This window comes from Taudactylus pleione, unplaced genomic scaffold, assembly GCF_031769625.1.
Source record: "Taudactylus pleione unplaced genomic scaffold, aTauple2 ptg000266l, whole genome shotgun sequence".
NCBI lineage: Eukaryota > Metazoa > Chordata > Amphibia > Anura > Myobatrachidae > Taudactylus > Taudactylus pleione.
Window position 1 is genome coordinate 1,700,484 of NW_028284668.1, and position 19,714 is coordinate 1,720,197.

A 19,714-nucleotide genomic window follows, 5' to 3' on the forward strand; every position below is an offset into this window, starting at 1 on the left:
ACCTCACTCCCAAGCAGTTTCCGCCGTAGGTGTCCACAAAGTTTGTTGTGCAGGGGCACACAACCTTCTGCTATTAGAAAAATTATAATATGCTTAATCGTGAGACCTGTTGTCTATAAAGATATTGCATATATCATTTAGCCGCAGTAAACATGGATATTCATAACCTTGGGAAACATGGATACAGAAAAACATGAATAAATAGCACCAATTGCCTCTATCTGTTATAACTATAGGTTAAGTTGAAACAGTGAAGAACATAATTGATTATATTGCATAAATCCCCTCTGGAATATTCGGCATGTATAAATATTAACATCTTACAGTCAGCAAATTGTCATCACAGAGAGAGCTGTCTCGTTGTGAGCAAGCCGAATACGGCGAAACGCGCGTCAACCATAACCTCCCACCATGGACCCGATCAGCTGACCGCTCACACGCTCCCAGCATTACCGCTGACTTTCCACACTGACTGAGTTCACTATAGGACATGTGAACAGATGTTTGCTGCACACAGTACGCACGAGGGGCTAAGTGAAAGTCATTTGACTTCAGCTGGAACGGGACCTTGAATTCCAGCACATAACGTTTACAAGCAGGCAGGTCTCTGCACAGGTAAAATTGTTTACTCTCCTTTATTTAGGTGGCGATCTGACTGATCTGGGTGAATTTGACTCCTGCAATACCGGCTGGCATCAGGGGTCATCTAACTCCTGTTAACAAGATTTTTAACAACCCACCACTACACTTTACCTTCCATAGACACCAGTCCCCCACTCTCTCATCACTTGTCCAATACTAGGCAGCAGGTACAACAAGTGAAAGCAGAAGTGGGGGACATTTTTGTGTCTTACTATCACTTATTCTAATATAAATCCTGTGTTTATTTCGATTTTGACCTGCCTGTGATGACAATAATTTGCTGACTATAAGAGATTAATATTTATACATGCTGAGGGGATTTATGAAATGTAATCAATTAATGTTCTTCACTGCTTAAACTTAACCTATAGGGATAACAGACAGAGGCAATTGGTGCCATTTATTCATGTTTTTCTGTATCTGTGTTATGAATATCCATGTTTACTGCGGCTAAATGATATATGCATTATCTTTATAGACAACAGGTCTCACAATTAAGCATATTATCATTTTTCTATGATTACAATTAATGTCTGTTTCCTTTTCATTCACTGTGGCAGCTGCAAAAGAGAGGTGTGCAATACTGCCAATTACTACTCTTATTAATAAGCTTATCATTCAGTTTGGATATTCGCTGCTCTCTGCTGCTAAAATTAGGGACATGTGCATTATTGGTTGTAATTAATTAAGACTTAATTGAGGTTTTTATTACCTCCAAAAAGGATGTGTGCAATACCATTTAATAGGTAACTACTCTTCCTTTTTTTTTTTTTTTTTTTTTTTTTTTAACCTATTATTTTCTAACTAATGATAATATGGCACAATATTTCATGTGATGTTCTTTACTTGATGTTTGTGGATAAATACACCAGACTTGAACCATCTTTATACTCCATTTGAAATGGTTTTGATTTTTTTCCCCCTTCTTGTGTATGTACAGAATGTTAACAATAGTCATTGAGGTCAGAAGAAATTTATAACACATTTATTATATAGTATATGATATTATACAGCTATATTTCTGTGATCGGAATTAAAAGGAAGTACCCTATTATTTTAAAGTCAATACTTCCTAATTGAATATTATTCGCCTATAATATTGTTCTTATCTGAATATTTGTCTACAGCACCAACCGTGATTCACATATATATTTTTATTAACACACTATATAGTTTTACAGTAGGTATCGAATAAAAGTTACGTTTTAAATATCTTTAACCATATCATAGATTCATATAACCAATATCAAGAGTGCCCCTCAAAGGGAATTTTCTTTTTCTTTTGCCTTTGCAAAACCATATATAATTTAGTAATCTATTTATTCCCGGGAGCACCATCAACACTTTTCAGGAGTTTACTCCAGTGATATAATATCATTGTTGGTTCATGAATATTTAACATTTAGTCATCACGTTCAAATAGATCCTGTGCATTTAAACTTCTCCCAGACCCCCTTTCCAATTTTTTCTTAAACATATAGAAGACTGTTAGTGGTCGTAAGGAAAGTACTGGAGGTTCTTAAAATGTGTCAATTGACCAATGTTTGCATTTATTAATGCTGGGAAAATAATAGCTAGCAAGTGGGTTTTTTTTTTTTCAGCAAATTTTTAGTGTTTCTATATAAGATTGTAACGTTGGAGAAAAAAATATATTTTTTTTTAGTTCCCATCTACAAGTTCAAAAACCCCATTCCCATCAATGCAACACCTTTAACATAGCTGTCCCACATAATTCAAACTATTATTGTGATTTTTAGAGAAGAATACCTGAAAAAAGACTTGCTTATTTGCCAAATTATACTTTATAAATTCCTCCAAGTACATAATTATGTAATGGGAGGAGTCTACCAGAAGTTGTATGGTGTGTCCTTAAGACTTTTCACCTGCTCAGGGAATGTGCACAAAAGATACAAAGTTGCTGGAAAAATGCAAAGTGAATTTGGAATTTAATTGCAATAGCAATTTGCTGTGGAAATTCACTTTGAGTATGGCTTGCAGGACCCAACTTTCTCCTAATTGAATGGACCCCATAGAATTAAGTTGCAATGTGGTTTTATCATAAAGTAGATAACTGTTTGATATCAAATACACCTAGTTTAATACAGAATATGAATGAAAAAATATATTTATTAATGTATGTATACAGTGAGTAGTTCGATGTGTGATGTAGTCAGCATCCCGACTGCCAAAATACCGACTGCATCTGGAGTAAGGGGGTTAGACTTACCTTCTGTCCTTATGGGTGTCGGGATTCTGACTGGCGAGATGCAGCTGGTTGTATTCTGACCAGCGGCATCCAGCTGTCGTATTCTGACCAGCGGCATCCCGACCGCCAGGATCTCATACCCAACCCGTTGGATATATCAGTGTGATATAGGTATGGAAACCTCTGCACATTAGGTAAAGTATAAAGGCCCCTACACACAGAACAATATTGCTAACGATCCGACTCATAGGAACGATAAATCTGCGATATTATTCCGTGTATGTACTATATCGTGCATTGCGTGATCCTGTGGGGTCGTCAGCTGCATCTCCTGATCTTCTGTACATGCAGAAAGATCAGGTGATTTGGCTGACTATTCCATGCAGCGCTATACGGAGGAGGCCTGCATGTCAGGCAGGGACCGCCCAATATGTGAGCCCTGGGATCGTGGGTCGCATCGGCGAGTACGCATCGTACAGTGTGTACCCACCTTTTAGATGTAGTAATCTAGTACTGTAGATTATAATGGTGAATTCTGTACTCAAGGCACCCTAAAGCCGAGTACACACTGGAGCGATGTAAGGCCGATCTGCTGTTTCGTAACTACATCGCTCAGTGTGTATGCATGATTGCGCGCTCCTGCAGTCGCTAGCTATGGTTGCCAGGTTTGATGTACTGCACATCAAACCTAGCGATATCGCTCCTGGCCAGTTCCGTTCATTAAAGTCGTCCAGTGTGGATGCACAATTACTGTTTACGGGCATTCGTTCTGATGTTGAAATGAATGCCCGTGAATGAGTGTACCTAGCCTTAAGCCAGGTACACACTAAACAGAGATATCTGCAGATCGAGTGATTTGCAGAAATATCTGCAGATGCTGGTTGTTCACACACACTGAACAACAATCATCTGTTCTGTGTGATGGAGGGAGCGGGTCCCCGCCTAACGGCTGCTGGTGCAAGTGTACGGGTGGTCGGCTGACCGACCATACACACTGCACGATGCCCCAATATATCTGCACAGCCGACGTGATAAGTCTCTGAACGACATCGTCCGACTTATCGCTGGTACACACTGGCCGACATGCAGATCAATCTCTCAATTGATCTGCCAGTGTGTACCCAGCATTACAGTCAAGGTTTTAAATACATCCATCCCTAATCTCACATGATTAAATTAAACTAAAGGTGCATACACACGTAAAGATTTTCTGTCCAACCATCCAACTAGTTGATTGGTTGGAATGAAAATCTGGTAAGGTATGAAAGCAAATGACAATCAGCAATTTGCTCCCAAATGCCGGAAAATGGACAAAAACTGTTGTTTGAACAAATTGTTTAGATCAAACATTTAACAAACTTGTCTGATGACCATTTTCATCTGTTTTCTGGCATATAGGAACAAATTGCTAATCATCATTTACTCCCATACATTACCAGATTTTCATTCCAACCAATCAACTAGTTGGATGGTTGGACAGAATCTTTACGTGTATGCAGCTTGACTGAGATCTTCGTTTACCTGTGCTTATGCACAGATAACCTTTAAACCTGGAGTGCCTTGTGGATAGACTTTGAGAAACACTACTGTAGAGGTTAAAAGTAGATTTTTGTATTTTTTTTAATGCACCTTTTTCCTTATTTTCTATTTTATTTATACAGACCAATGCCATGACTGAAAATGTTTTATTTTGCTGAAAGACTAAATTGTACCCCCTGCTCTTCATTTATTTACCTTCCTGGCTGTGCTTGAAATGAGCTAATTTTAACATTCCAAAACAAAATTTGCTTCTAACCTTTGAATTATTCTCAAAGGATATTGGTTGTAAAAACATACACAGTACAACCAAATTATTAATCCAGCTTTGATCAATAATAATTTTTTATTTTTACTGGCTGCTGTACAGATATATTTTATTAATGCACTATATTTAAAATTACAGCCTTTTGGGATGAAAGCAGTTGCTGCCATTACTTCTGTATCGTATGTTCTGCTTTGTGGAATTATGATACAGAAAAATATAAAGGGCAGTGAATATTTCATTCTTTTGATACATTTCATTGTGACCAGAACCCTCCCACTTCTCTGCTTTAATCTCATCCTCCTCTGACCTCTCTAGTTCCTTCTCCAGTTTGGCTTAGTCATTAACTACTTCTGATATAGGTAACCGTGAAGTAGGCCAGCACTGAAACATTAACCTCACAATGACCTGTTGACCCCCTCTAACACACTCACCTTAATGCACGCTGTAGCAAAAATCAACCTTTAGCCCAAATTCTGTGACTTCATATAATTGAAAAAAATTATAGAATATTTATTAAATTTGGTGTAATAGGGCAATAGCTACTTGGGAATATCCACAAAACCATAAACGCAGCTGTCCACCTCTTCTGCCACTCCCAAAAAAAGTGTCAATTGATTTGGTTCCAGCTTTTCGGGATGTGCTTTCATCCTTTAATCAAAGTCCCTGGAGATTCCACAGTCGAGCTGTTTTGTCTTTTATACTCCACCTTTTTGCTTGGAAGGATTGTCAATCCTGCTTAATGTTCCTGGATTTCAGAATTAACTTTAGGTATATATTTCATTTAAATATTTGCTTGAGCATAGCCCCCAAGTTGGGTGTTTAACTTTTCATACTCTGACTTTTTATACCTGCTAAATCGTTTATTAAAAATGTATTTTCTAACCACGTGTATCACTGTATATCATTACATAGTTATGTGAGATTCTTTCTAGAAGTATTGGAAACTGCATGAAAAACTACATTTGTAATGTTTGTGTTTTTAGTTAGTGTCTTATCTAAATTACTAAATGTAGCTAGCTTCTTACAGCAACAATGTGTATGGTTTAAAGTTCTTTATGCCTGCTGATATAATGTGCAAAACCTCGTTGTAAAGCAATCTATATTGCATTTATTTTCCCAACACCTTTTTATCAGTGAATGCTGTTTAATGACCAATGGTTCTAATGATTCTTTTCTACACAGGGTGGATATGCAGCCTACAGGTACACTCAACCAGCCACTGCTGCCACAGCTGCCACCGCCGCTGCCGCAGCTGCTGCAGCCTACAGCGATGGGTATGACATGGTTTGAAATTGGGAATTTATTATTTTTCTCATATCAATGAGTACCATTTTAGACGGTGGACATTTTAATATAGTAGACCTAATCATTAACTTGTATTATTAAGAACCTTTACAACTTGCTATTTTTTACCTTTGCAGATAAATATTTTGTAGACTGTCTTTTTGAATCTTCAATTTTTGTTAAAGGGGTTTTCTTCATACTATTTGGCAGCCCTGACTTATGGGTTAAACCATGATCAGCCGGGTAGACCTGTAAAGTTCACACACAGGAAGGTACTGGTGTGTCCTCGTACACCTAACCTCAATACGCCAAATGATAGCGTGAGCTGCGCCGTGCAGTGTAGTGTCTTTCACGTCATTTCCTCTTGAAAGGGCGTCTTGGTCGCAACGCGACATAACCTTTTCACGAGACTGCACTGATTAATTCAATATGTGACAATAGTAAATGAGGACACATCTGTATATATCTATTTTTTATTTTTTTTTGTCTCTTCCATTGAGCAACGCAGAGACAGATTAGGCAGAGTTTTTTTTTTTTGTTTTTTTTAATAAAAGAAAACATTATTCAAGGACATTATTCCAGATTGTCCCAGTGGTGCTTCCATGGCAGGTAGCCCACCGGGACAAAGGAGTGGCTCCTGGAGGCCATCCTTAAAGATTTGGAAAGTGTGCGTGTGCATAGAGAGACTACATAAGGATGAGTCGGCTCACATGAGGAGGAAGCTAGACATGCTGCATCGCTGGGTTAGACCTAGAACATTTAGTATGGAGCGGCACCTACCCCTAAAAAACCCGAATGACACCTGTTCTAGGTAAGACCTTTCTTGGGGTGTTTTGCTTCTTGGGCAGTATAAACCTAGCACCTGTTTTTTTATTACACTCATTCTAATAGAAAGGAAAACTAGTAATACTCATTACTGTGTTTATGGAGCTTGTGAAAAGATTTACCGAATTTTTTCAAAATCGCCTACAATATAAGGGGGCCCATATAGCATCAGATTTGGGTTGTTTTTCATGTTAGTAGTATTTAATGCTCCTCATGCTAGCAATGTGCAGAATATTTTTTTTTGCAGGTTACAATGGACGCGGGCTCTTAATGTTTAGATCCCAGGAGATTTGATCAGTTTGAAAGACAAAGCATTTACTGAAGAAGGATGAGTCTTCCTTACATAAACTAAATTTGCATACCAATTGCAGCACTTCATCTCTTCCTCATATTCTGTAGTTTTGGATGCCATTTACAGTTAACATGCTTATCATTTGGCCTCTGTGAGAGAGTCCTCAGGTTTCAACAGCTGTTTTAGCAAATTCATGGGGAAATGTATCAAACCTTGGAGAGAGGTAAAGGGGCATATTTAGTAACGAGTGATATTCTTGTTATCTCTCATAACTAATCTTAAGTGGTTCTAAAACCTATCTGCTCCTAACTGTCATGGGTTTAAAAAATGACAGGAACCGATTGGTTGGAGCATCATTTAAGATTAGTAACGAGTGATAACAAGAATATCACTCGTTATTACATATGCCTCAAAGTACCAACCTATCAGCTGACCTTTTTCAGGCTGTTTTGAAAAATGGCGTTAGGAGCTGATTGGTTGGTACTTTCCCTCGCTCCACTGCTTAGCACATCTACCCCTTTATCTCTCTCCAAGGTATGATGCATCACACCCCTTTCTTCCCCAATCTGTGAGAGTTCAGTGAATGTCTAAACCCATCAGCTGTAATATAGGCATTCTCCCGTGGGCAAGGTGGAATTTGCTAAATTTGCAAAAGCACTCAAACAATTGAATCGCAATATAGGAACCAACCACTATGACTGGTGCAAGACACCCAGAAAGTCTCTCAACTAGTTGGCGGATTAGACTGTAGTAGAAAGAGGATTGCCTCCATCTGAACCAGACTGTCATAGTAGATTCAATTTTCAATAGTGGATGTCCTTGCAATTATGTTAATACAGCAGGAGTTGTCATGCCTCTGGCATGCATTAATGATCTGACTTGCGTCCATGGACGCAGCATCTGATCATTTTGCGGGTTGAATGACCATGGGGTCAGACAGGCCGGCCATCGCAGATGAGGGAAAAAGGCCAGGAAATCTGTCAGCCGACAGAGATCCTGGCTTCTTCCCTTCCCCCTCAACTGTGGCATCATCCCTCCGTTTTGTGAAGTGGAGGCCATTGCCGCCCTCACCCCCCCCTGCTGATTTAAGGCCCACAGTCATAAAAGATGTAAAGGAAAAAAGGCTGCTCATGAATATATTTGAGGTTAGAGCAGTGTGGTCTGTAAGACGGCAGTTTGCAACTACAGCAAAAATTACTTTTTGCACAACAAGGCAGTGGTAGCCTTCCTAAACCGATGAGGTTGTACTAAATAAAGTACAATAGAGATAGTAAAACATTATGGGCAGAGAAAGGACAGCAAGGTGGAGTCGCGGTATATACATTCCAGGTGTGAATTTGGTTTCTTTCCTCTACTCAGCTAACAAAGTTTTAGCCTAAGACAATAAATTGTCAGTTAAACATATTTTCTTATTTACACCTTTTTGTTTAGTTTTGTTGTTTATTGCTCACCTGTACTAGTAAATGGCACAATTTAGATATGCCCCCCTTTTCCCCATACATCTACTGGTGATTTGAGCTGCTGGAGACCCTTAGAGGAGGAGAATTGACATTCACTGGCTTGTATGTTTTTGATTGGACATGTTACACTGCCAACTCTCAAGAAAAGGTTGTTCATTGTATTAAACACAGGGATCAGCTGCATTGCCTATTCCAGCGGTTCCCAAACTCTGTCCTGGAGGCACCCTAAAAGTCCAGGTTTTAAGGATATCCATGCTTGACCACAAGTGACTTAATTAGTTCTTCAGTCAATTTGATTTAACCAACTGTGCTCAACCATGGATGTCTGTAAAACATGAACTGTTGGGGTGCCTTGAGGGCAGTGTTTGGGAACGTCTGGCATATTAATTTGTCAGGCTTAAATGTGAGGTTGTAGAAAAGCCCTTTAAAAGTCTTTACATGGGGATGCGATTAATATACCTGCCAAAATCACGGCGCCGGAGTCCTGATCAGGAATTTCCGGCATGGCTGGAGATGCCAACGCCTGCATCCCGACAGCCTGATCGTAAGTATAGATGGGCTGGTAGGTGTTAGCCATGGGGGTGGGAGAGGGGGGGGTTACGTTTAGGCACCCCGGGGGAAGTTAGGGTTAGACTGCGGGAGGGGGAAGGTTAGGCTCCAGACTTGGGGGGAGGGGGGATTAGGGTGTGGGGTAGGGAGGGTTAGTGTTGGGGTGCAGGAAAGGAGGGTTAGGGGTTGAATAGGGCAGGGGAGCACTACTTACCATTCCCCTGTTGGGATTGTAAATATTGGGATGCTGCTGTCAGTGTATATCATACCAGCTCCCTTCCATGAACTTTGTTGGCAGTACTTTTCTCTTATTTACACCGCTATTGTTAGACTACTTCTTTTTTTTTTTTTTTTTTTTTTCCGTTCATCTTCAAACTACTGTTTTAATTTATTAAAATAATAAAAAAAATATATATATATATATATATATATATATATATATATATATATATATATATAGTATTTTCAATGCATTTGCATTTATTGAATTGCAACATGGTTTATTCAAGGTGCAAAGTTTTCCATTTTGTATTTTTTTATTTGCTCTACCTCCTAACTCTGATTAAGGCCCTAAATAAAAAAATGTCTTGTACATTCCCCCCCAAAAAATACAGGAGTGTAAGCTCTTTTTATTTATTTCTAATTTTATGTGAACATGACCTCAAGCACAATTTTTAATGCATATACCAGAGGTTCCCAAACTCTGTACTCAAGGCATCCCAACAGTCCAGGTTTTAAGGATATCCATGCTTGACCACAGGTGACCTAATTAGTACCTTAGTCAATTTGATTAACCACCTGTGCTTAACTGTGGATACCTCTAAAACCTGAACTGTTGGGATGTTTTGAGGACCGCATTTGGGAACCTCTGGCTTATAGAATTTTTAAGCAATTCCATTGTGTGTGTGTGTGTGTGTGTGTGTGTTTATATAATGTTGGAATAAAGTTTGTTTCTTTATTAGATGGTGTTTTGGCTTTTCCAGACAAGTTTTCTTCCAGCCAGCCCCTTCTGCCATGCTAAATGTTTAAGCAGTGATTTTACCATCTAGAAAAATAAAGCAGATTGTTGTTCACCGCTTACACATTCATTAGTGAGGAGTGGAGGCTTGGTTAGAATGAAGAGAAATTGATAGTGTGCACCTTTTTTGGTGTACCCAATCTAGTAGTGAAACAAATCTTTATTCGTCCAAAGTTTGCACCCCAAGAAGACTTTTAACAAGGACCGCTAAAGGTACTGCATTTCAGAACTGTGAAAAGCTTGCACTTGGTGCAGATAATTTAGCTGCTACATCTCTCATGGTTTTTTGTTTTCTGTACAGATACGGGAGGGTATATACAGCTGACCCATATCATGCCCTGGCCCCTGCTACCAGTTACGGAGTGGGAGCTGTGGTAAGTAAGAAAAAAACAATATTTTGTGCTAGAAAATTGACAGTACTTCAGTCCTTTTTTGTATGATGTGCTTAGTGGGTCTGTTTGCATTGTGTACTAGGCTTGTGGACATGTGCCTGTGTGTGTGGAGGGCCAAAGGATGCGTTTTGGTGTCACAACAATATGGAAAAAGCGGGATAGCCATGGGATAGTGACTTTTGAAAAATAACACCTTCATGATCTCTATAACAAAAAAATTTACTTCTACAAATGTATTTGGTGGAACAAAGAAGAGGAAACTGAGCAATAGGCTTTGTCCTTTATTGGATGCAAAGTTGCACAGTTATGAAACAAGTTAAAAAAATAAAATTAAACAATATAGAACATGAATGTACCACCGAAAAAAAAAAAAAAAAAAACATATATATATATATATATATATATATATATATATACACACGATAATGTGCAGCATTTTCTCCACACCTGCCTAAATTCTTTTGCAAAGTAAGAATGCTTTCGAAAATAGAAGTGTTAATAGTTTATTATTATCAAAATGCAAAGTGAGCGAACAGAAGAGACATCTAAATCAAATCAATATTTGGTGTGACCACCCTTTGCCTTCAAAACATCAATTCTTCTAGGTACACTTACACAAAGTAAGGGATTTTGTAGGATTATAGTCAGGTGTATGATTGACCAATCATACCAAACAGGTGATGATGATCATCATTTTCATATATAGGTTGAAACCAGGGTTGGGCTGGCCCACAGGGGTACAGGGGAAATCGCCGGTGGGCTCCACTGCCTGAGAACCCAGTCCCCTCCTCTAGGGGTGGAGCAAGATCATGAATGAACTTGGGTGCTTGATTTGTTTCTATGGAAACTACATTGAGATTAGCCCTCCCGCCAATCAAAGTGGGTGGTGCGGACACACCCTTGTCTCCTCTTTTATAAAGGGGCCCTGTTCTTTGACTTGACCAACCATTACAGAGAACACGCAAACTGTTTTTGGCTGGCCCCACACTCTCTGGTGGCTGGCCACATCCCTTAAACTTGGGATCCTACCATTGCATTCCCTGGTGGGTCCTTCATGCCCCAGTCCGACACTAGTTAAAACAGTCATTAACTGAAACAGAAACAGCTGGAAACAGGAGGCTTAAGACTGGGTGAGGAACAGCCAAACTCTGCTACAAAGGTGATGTTATGGAAGACCGTTTCATGTCACAGGTCATACGCCTAGGCAAAATTCAGCACAGCAACAAGACACAAGCTAGTTATACTTAATCAACAAGGTCTCTTTCAGGCAAAGATTTCAAAGCAGACTGGGGTTTCAAGATGGGCTGTTCAAGCTCTTTTGAAGAAGCAAGAAGAAACTGGCAACGTTGATGAACGTAGACTCAGTGGTCAACTTAGTACATCAGATGAAAGATGCATCATGCTTGCTTCCCATCGAAACTGGAAGATGTCCACTAGTGCCATCAGCTCAGAACTGGCAGAAACTAGTGGGACCCAGGTACACCCATCTACTGTTTGGAGAAGTCTGGGCAGAAGAGGTCTTCATGGAAGAATTGTGGCCAAAAGACCATACCTTAAACGTGGAAACAAGGCGACTCAGCTATGCAGGAAAACATAGGGACTGGGGTGCAGAAAAATGGCAGCAGGTGGTCTGGATTGATGAGTAAAAATTTTTAATATTTGGCTGTAACAAAAGGCAGTTTGTTTGCCAAAGGGCTGGAGAGTGGTACATTGAGTGTCTGCAGGCAGCAGTGAAGCATGGTGGAAGTTCCTCGCAAGTTTGGGGCTGCTTTTCAGCAAATGGAGGTGGGGATTTGGTCAGGATCAATGGTGTCCTCAATGTTGAGAAATATAGGCATCATGCAATACCATCAGGGAGGCGTCTGATTGGCTCCAAATATATTCTGCAGCCATACATACAGCCAATGTCATTAAGAACTATCTTCAGCTTAAAGAATAACAATGAGTCCTGAAAGTGATCATATGGCCCCCACAGATCCCTGATCTCAACGTCGAGTCTGTCTGGGATTACATGAAGAGACGGAAGAATTTGAGCAAGCCTACATCCAAAGAAGATCTGTGATTAGTTTTCCAAGATGTTTGGAACAACCTCCCTGCTGAGTTCTTTCACAATCTCTGTGCAAGTGTACCTAGAAGAATTGATGCTGTTTTGAAGGCAAAGGGTTGTTGCACCAAATATTGATTTAATTTAGATTAGGTGCTCACTGGAACATTCAGAAGTTTAGAAATCCTTCTGTAACCAATGCCTTCAGTATGTTTTGCAACAATAAGGTTGCGAAGGTCTTGAGAGAGCTCTTTGCTTTTACCCATCATGAGATGTTTCTCGTGTGACACCTTTTTATAGGCCATGAACCATCTTATATTAATTTGCATTGACAAGGGGCAAGATTGCTTTCTAATTACTGTTGGATTTCAGCTGGCTTTTCATGTCTTTTTGCACCTCCCTTTCTCCATGTGTTCAATACTTTTTCCCTGTGTCATTTCACATTATTACACACAACTTAATTTATGGACATCTATGGTTTGATTTCTTTGCATGTGTGGATTGCATGGGTTGTTGCTGACATTTGGTGAACATTTATTTCATTACAATAGCCCCATTACAAGTATATTTACTGCCAAAAATGTTGATGTGTTCAATACTTATTTTACCCGTATATGTATGTATATATGTATACAGTGCCTTGCAAATGTATTCACGCCCCCCCCTTGGCTTTTTACCTTTTTTGTTACACTACAACCTGTAATTTTTTTTATTTTATTTTTTAATCTGAATTATGTGATGGATCTGTACAAAATAGTCAATTTGGTGAAGTGAAATGAGAAAAAAAAATATATAAAAAATAATCTTTATAAATAAAATTCTGAAAGTTGGCATGTGCATATGTAATCACCCCCTTTGCTATGAAGCCCCTAAAACGTTCTGGTGCAACCAATTACTTTCAGAAGTCACATAATTAGTGAAATGAAGTCCACTTGTGTGAAATCTAAGTGTCACATGATCTGTCAGTATAAACACACCTTTTCTGAAAGGCCCCAGAGGCTGCAACACCACTAAGCAAGAGGCATCACACCATGAAGACCAAGGAGCTCTCCAAACAAGTCAGGGACAAAGTTGTTGAGAAGTACAATTCTGGATTGGGTTATAAAAAAAAATAAAAAAAATATCCAAATCTTTGATGATCCCCCGGAGCACCATCAAATCCATAATAATCGATGGAAAGAACATGGTACCACAACAAACCTGCGAAGAGAGGGCCACCCACCAAAACTCACAGACCGAGCAAGGAGGGCATTAATCAGAGAGGCAGCACAGAGACCAAAGGTAACCTTGAAGGAGCTGCAGAGTTCCACAGCAGAGACTGGTGTATCTGTGCATGTGACCATAATAAGCCGTACACTCCATAGAGCTGGGCTTTATGGAAGAGTGGCCAGAAAAAAGCCATTACTTAGTGATAAAAATAATAAGACACTATTTGAGTTTGCCAAAAGGCATGTGGGCGACTCCCCAAATGTATGGAGGAAGGTGCTCTGGTCAGATGGGACTAAAATCGAACTTTTCAGCCACCAAGGAAAATGCTATGTCTGGTACAAACCCAACACCTCATCATCCCAAGAACACCATCCCCACAGTGAACCATGGTGGTGGCAGCATCATGCTGTGAGGATGCTTTTCAGCAGCAGGGACTGGGCAACTGATTCGAGTCGAGGGAAAGATGGATGGTGCTAAATACTGGGATATTCTTGAGCAATACCTGTTTCAGTCTGCCTGTGATTTGAGACTGGGGCGAAGGTTCACCTTCCAGCAGGACAATGATCCGAAGCATACTTCTAAAGCAACATTCCAGTGGTTTTAGGGGAAACATTTAAATGTGTTGGAATGGCCTAGTCAAATCCCAGATCTCAATCCAATTGAGAATCTGTGGTCAGACTTGAAGATTGCTGTCCACAAGCGGAAACCATCCAACATGAAGGATGTAGAGCAGTTTTGCCTTGAGGAATGCGCAAAAATCCCAGGGGCAAGATGTGGCAAGCTCATAGTCTTATCCAAAGCGACTTGCAGCTGTAATTGCCGCAAAAGGTGGCTCGACAAAGTACTGACTTTAGGGGAGTGAATAGTTATGCACGCTGAAGTTTTCTGTTATGTTGTCCTAAATGTTTGATTCACAATATTAAAAAAACACAACTTCACAGTTTTAGGCATGTTCTGTGAATGAAATGATGCACACCTTCAAACAATCCAGTTAATTCCAGGTTGTGAGGCAATAAAATATGAAAAACGCAAAGGGGTGGATACAAGGCACTGTGTATGTATGTATATATGTAAATAAAAATATATAGGCACAGTAGTGCCCTTATATTAAGGCAGAATCTAAAAAAACTTAATTCTCCCATAGAGAAGCCCTGAGGGGAGGGGGGGGGTGTTTTTAAGGAGCTGCACGTCAAAAGCTATTTTAGGTACCAAGCTGAAATTTGGCACTGGCTGGTAGAACTGTCGCTCGGTGCTGCATGCATTTCAGTGCAAAAACATAAATTAGGATTTGGGAGTAATCTAAAGTTCCAACTGTCAGTTTTATCTGACTAACTCTCAATTAAGACCACTTTTCTGCTGTTCTCTATGGGGGATTTTTGGGAAGATATAACTCTGGGTAAGGGGCGAATTCAGACTTGGTGTTTGTTTTATTAGGTAGCTATTTTTCTAGGGTAGGTGGTTTTTGGAGTTTAGGTAATTGAGAGAGTTAGTTTTTAAACGATCACCTCACGAATCTGCCATTATAGAGAGAGAGCGTTTCAACTTGTTGCGCAGCCTCAGCAGGAGCCTCCAGCAGGTGCACAAAGTGCACTTGGGTGCACCAAGGGCTGGCCAGTGCAGGCGGTAGCGGCGGTGGGCTCGGGGGAGGAAAGCAGCCGTTAGCTGTGGCCAGGGACGGTAGCGGGCATTAGCGGCAGTATGGGCGGCGGTGGTGCAGTAGGTAGCAGCAGACTGATGCAGGCCTGGATCTGAAAGAGCCGTGATACCTACATCTGTGTATAAATGAACATACACAAAAGCACGGACGGGATCAGTGAGACCAGTCTGTGCTGCTGTGTTTAAAAAAAAAAAAAGAAAACCTGTGTTTAAAAAATAAAATTAAAAAAATTGACTTAAGGGTCCCCCGTATTAAGCACAACCAGCACCAGGTTTTTCAGAACCAGTCCTGGTTGCCAAAATATGTGGGACAAATGGCATAGGGATACCCCGTATTCAGCGCAACCAGCACTGGGCTCTGAGCCGGTCCTGGTTCTAGAAATACAGGGGGTAAAAAATGTGTAGGGTCCAGCTGTATTACCCAGTACCGGACCCTTTCTAGGGGGGAAAAATGGCACAGCCAGGGGAGCCCTTTCACCGGGCCCCCCCAGCCAAAGCATCACCCCTGACAATAGTCAGCCCAGGCTGGGGAGCTGGGGAACCCCCCCAATAAAGGGGTCCCCGTTTCCAGGGGACCGCAGGCCCATAAAGTGTGGTGAAAGTAAAGAGTTAAAATATTGTCTCTTGCTGTGGAACTACAGTTCTTAGCAGGCACCCCCCGCATGCTGGTATATGGAGAACCACAACTACCAGCATACTGGGTATTACGGGCCCGCTGGTACCTGTAATTCCACAGCAAAAGCAATACTAATAAAATGTTACTTTCTACAGTGTGTGTTCTGTGTTTTTTTTTTTTTTTTATCACAAACATGCGCGCGCACACTATCTCACATACTCACCTATGGGTAGCCCAACGCTCCTCTTCTCCATGTAGATACTCCAATGGTGTACCTGTAATAAAATATCCATACTCACCACCTAATATGTGTGGATCAGGTCCTCTTCATTTCAAAGTAGGCATCCAGGGTCTTGGCAAAATAAAATAAAAAAATACGTGGACCAGCAAACTTTAGTACTGTCCTCTAAGGACAGTACGACACGAATGACAGCTCCGCCGTGGGATTTCAGTTCAGAAATCCGAGTGCGGAGTGCTCATTGGCTGAGAGAGGCGAGCCTTCCGCCTCTCAGCCAATGAGCTGTATTCACCATTGACTTCAATGGCGAGAACCGCGGTGCCCATTTAAAAAAAAATGACACCTTGGCGCCATTTTTTAAATTCAAAGATGACCGCCACGAGCCAATCACTGCTCGCGACATCGCTCGAGCCCTCAGCTGGCTTATATAAGCCAGTACGAGGACACTGCACGGCAGTCCGTCGACCTGGTGGCAGGAGAGAAGACCTGCCGAAGAAAGAAGACTGTGGAAGTCCTGGGGGAAGCAGCAGCCATGAAAAAAAGTTTAAAGGCTGCCGCCTCCCAGGTGAAAGTGCAGAAAAATTAAATTTTAAAACAATGGGTGTCCTTGTTTTATTTTAATATTTCTTTTACAGGGGTATTATAGGTACCAGTGGACCCTTAATCACCTGCTTGCTGGTACTTGTGGTTCTCCAAGTACCAGCATGCAGGGCAGGCCTGCTGGGACCTGTAGTTCTACTGCAAAAGACAATATTTATACTTTCATATGAACTACACTATCAACCCAGCATGCACCGGCCAGGGGTGCTGGAGAGGGGGTCCGTAGCACCCCAGGGATCCCCGGCCTGGGCTGACTAGTGGTCAGGGGTGATGCTTTGGTTGGGGGGCCCGGTGAAAGGGCTCCTCTGGCTGTGGAATTACCCACACGCTAGAAAGGGCCGGTGCTGATTCTGGTGAATACAGGGGGACCCTATGCATTTTTTTTCCCCTGTATTTCCAGAGCCAGGACTGGCTCAGCCCAGTGCTGGTTGCGCTGAATTCGGGGACCCCTACGTCTGTCCCCCCATAGTTTGGCAACCAGGACTGTTTCTGAAAAGCCCGGTGCTGGTTGTTCCTCATACAGAGGACCCCTACATCTTTTGTCCCCTGTATATAGCACAATCAGTACTGGGTCTCCAGAGCCCGGGACTGGTTGTTCCTGGGGAGGATCTCACGGATCCGTCCATGCATCTGTGTCTTATTGATTTTTTTTCAGATGCAAGCCATACGGTTCGCCCTGATCTGCGTGTATCTCTGAATCATTTATTTTACACAGATGCCTGCATCACGGATCTCGCTGATCCGTATATGCAGTCAGCTATCTTTAGATCTTGCACGACAGTTCCCAAGTCAAAATGTGCTGTTTAAGCACCATATCGTGTCCTGGAGTGCCGGGGAGTGTTCAAGGGAAATCGTTCACTATATCACATCGTGAGCACATCGTTCCGCATTTAGGGGTCTTAAGAAGCAGTTCAGTGCTGGACTATCGGCGCCAGTGAGCCTTTCTCTTCCCTGCTACTGCCCTGCACACCTGCAGTCTGCCCCCACTCACAAAACACCACCTGTGTGCTGTCCCCTCCATCACCAGCGCTAGTGTACCATTTTGTTGCCTTTCTCCCCTGCAGGTGGCCCGGTTTGCTGCTCCCGTCCCTGATGGTTAATAAATTATAAAAAAGCAATGAAATTCCATAGACCAAAAACATACGGTTTCAAATGTCCCATTAAGGCTTCTTAGACATGATCTGAAATTTCACAAAACCTATTGAATTTCTGACACTCAAACTTCAAAAAGCAGTGAAATTCCGATCATTAAGGCTGACTCCTTAATGGATTTGTTCCTTGCGTAATACAGATATGGTATGTCATCAGACCCTGTGGTTAACTGCAGATTCAGCACACTCACAGAGTGAGATTGCGGTCACTCACAAAATGGTTGAGCAGCTAATTCACAGAATTGTGTGCTCATTGGAATACACGCATGCAGTCTATGAAATTGAAGTCTGAGTAGTTATGTGGCTCCCACATCCCACTCAGTTCCCACATCCATCTTATTCAAAATACACATTCAGCTCCCTAATTGCTAAAACTTTCATACTCTATCTATACGCCTCCATGCTGCTACATCTTCCCCAATCCCTACTGCTGTGTGGTGTCCCAACTGGTGCGGATGAGGGAACACAGACTAGCGCAATCTGTCTTTCCTCATCTGCACCGCCCTCCATCCGTGCCACTCTGTTTCTTTCAGCACCACTGCCCCACCCAGCCATGGCGCTCTGTTTTCCTCTCATCTGTGGCACTTTCTTCCTCCATTTGCACCACACTGCACCCCCCCCCCCCCCAACTGTGCAACTCTTTCTGACCCTCCACCCGCACCACTGTCTTCTTCCCCTTCCGCACCAATCTGTCTTCCCCAGTCCCTACTGTTGTGTGTTCTCCCATTTGTGCTAGTCTGTATTCCCTCACCCGCACAAATCTGTCTTAACCCATCTGCACTGCTGTCTTCCCATGTTCATGCCACTCTATCCACCATCTAAAAAAAAAAAAATGAAATTCCAATCATTAAGTTTGATTGGCAGAAACTCTATAGGTTTTGTGAAATTTCAGATAATGTCTAAGAAGCCTTAATGGGACATGTGAAACCGTAAGGTTTTTTGTCTATTGTATGTGTATGTATGTTAGTGTGTGTAGATAGGCACACATTAGTCTCCTTAGTATCAGTTGAGCATTGTTTAAATACCACAGCCTACCAAGCATTGTTGCTGTCCATGTTCATTACTTTGTGGACACAGTCTACCCATGTGCAAATGGCTACTTGCAGCTGGATAATGTGACCTGTCACAAAGCACACATCCTCTCATGCTGTTTCTACAGTATGAACATAACCGTTTCACAGTACTCCTATCATTAAGATACAAATTTAAAAGGTAACACAGGCAGGGGCTGGCTGGCAACTTTCAGCCTGGGGGGCAGACACAAACAAAAGGCCCAGCTTTTCTACCAGTGCGTGCAACAGAGAAATGGGTGTAATAAAAAATGTTGTGGGTGTGGTTTAAATAGCTATTGCAATTTGTGACAAACTTATGTAAAAGCGCCACTGATACATCACGTACAAGCCCAGGGTCAGTATGATCTTCTAATCCCGACAGCGGAAGCCCGGCAGGGGTGAATTTCCCGACCACTAATTAAGGTAAGTATCACTACCCTAACCCTCCATTAGGGGTGCCTAATCCCCCTCTTAAGTGCCTAAATCTAACCCCCCCTTCCCCACAGCCTAACCCTAAGTCTCTCGGGGGGGGGGGGGGGTGGGGGGGGGAGGCTGCCTGACCCTAACCCTCCCTTCCCCTAGCCTAACCCTAACCTCCGGGGGGGGGGGGGTGCCTAACCCTAAGTCCCCACAGGAGCCCCGAACCCCCACCCCCCGCGGCTGTCCGTGCCTGGCT

At 41.8% G+C, this 19,714-nt stretch overlaps 1 protein-coding gene across 10 annotated transcripts in view; it reads left to right on the forward strand.

The window, feature by feature from the left end:
• The window catches only part of RBFOX2 (RNA binding fox-1 homolog 2), a 234,797-nt gene that overhangs the window by 185,425 nt on the left and 29,658 nt on the right, over window positions 1-19,714 (forward strand). For all 10 annotated transcript variants that reach the window (XM_088481208.1, XM_088481211.1, XM_088481214.1 and 7 more), the window contains 2 exons: window positions 5,835-5,926; window positions 10,382-10,454. In XM_088481208.1, the coding sequence (XP_088337334.1) occupies window positions 5,835-5,926; window positions 10,382-10,454 (165 nt within the window). The remainder of the gene's footprint in view (window positions 1-5,834; window positions 5,927-10,381; window positions 10,455-19,714) is intronic.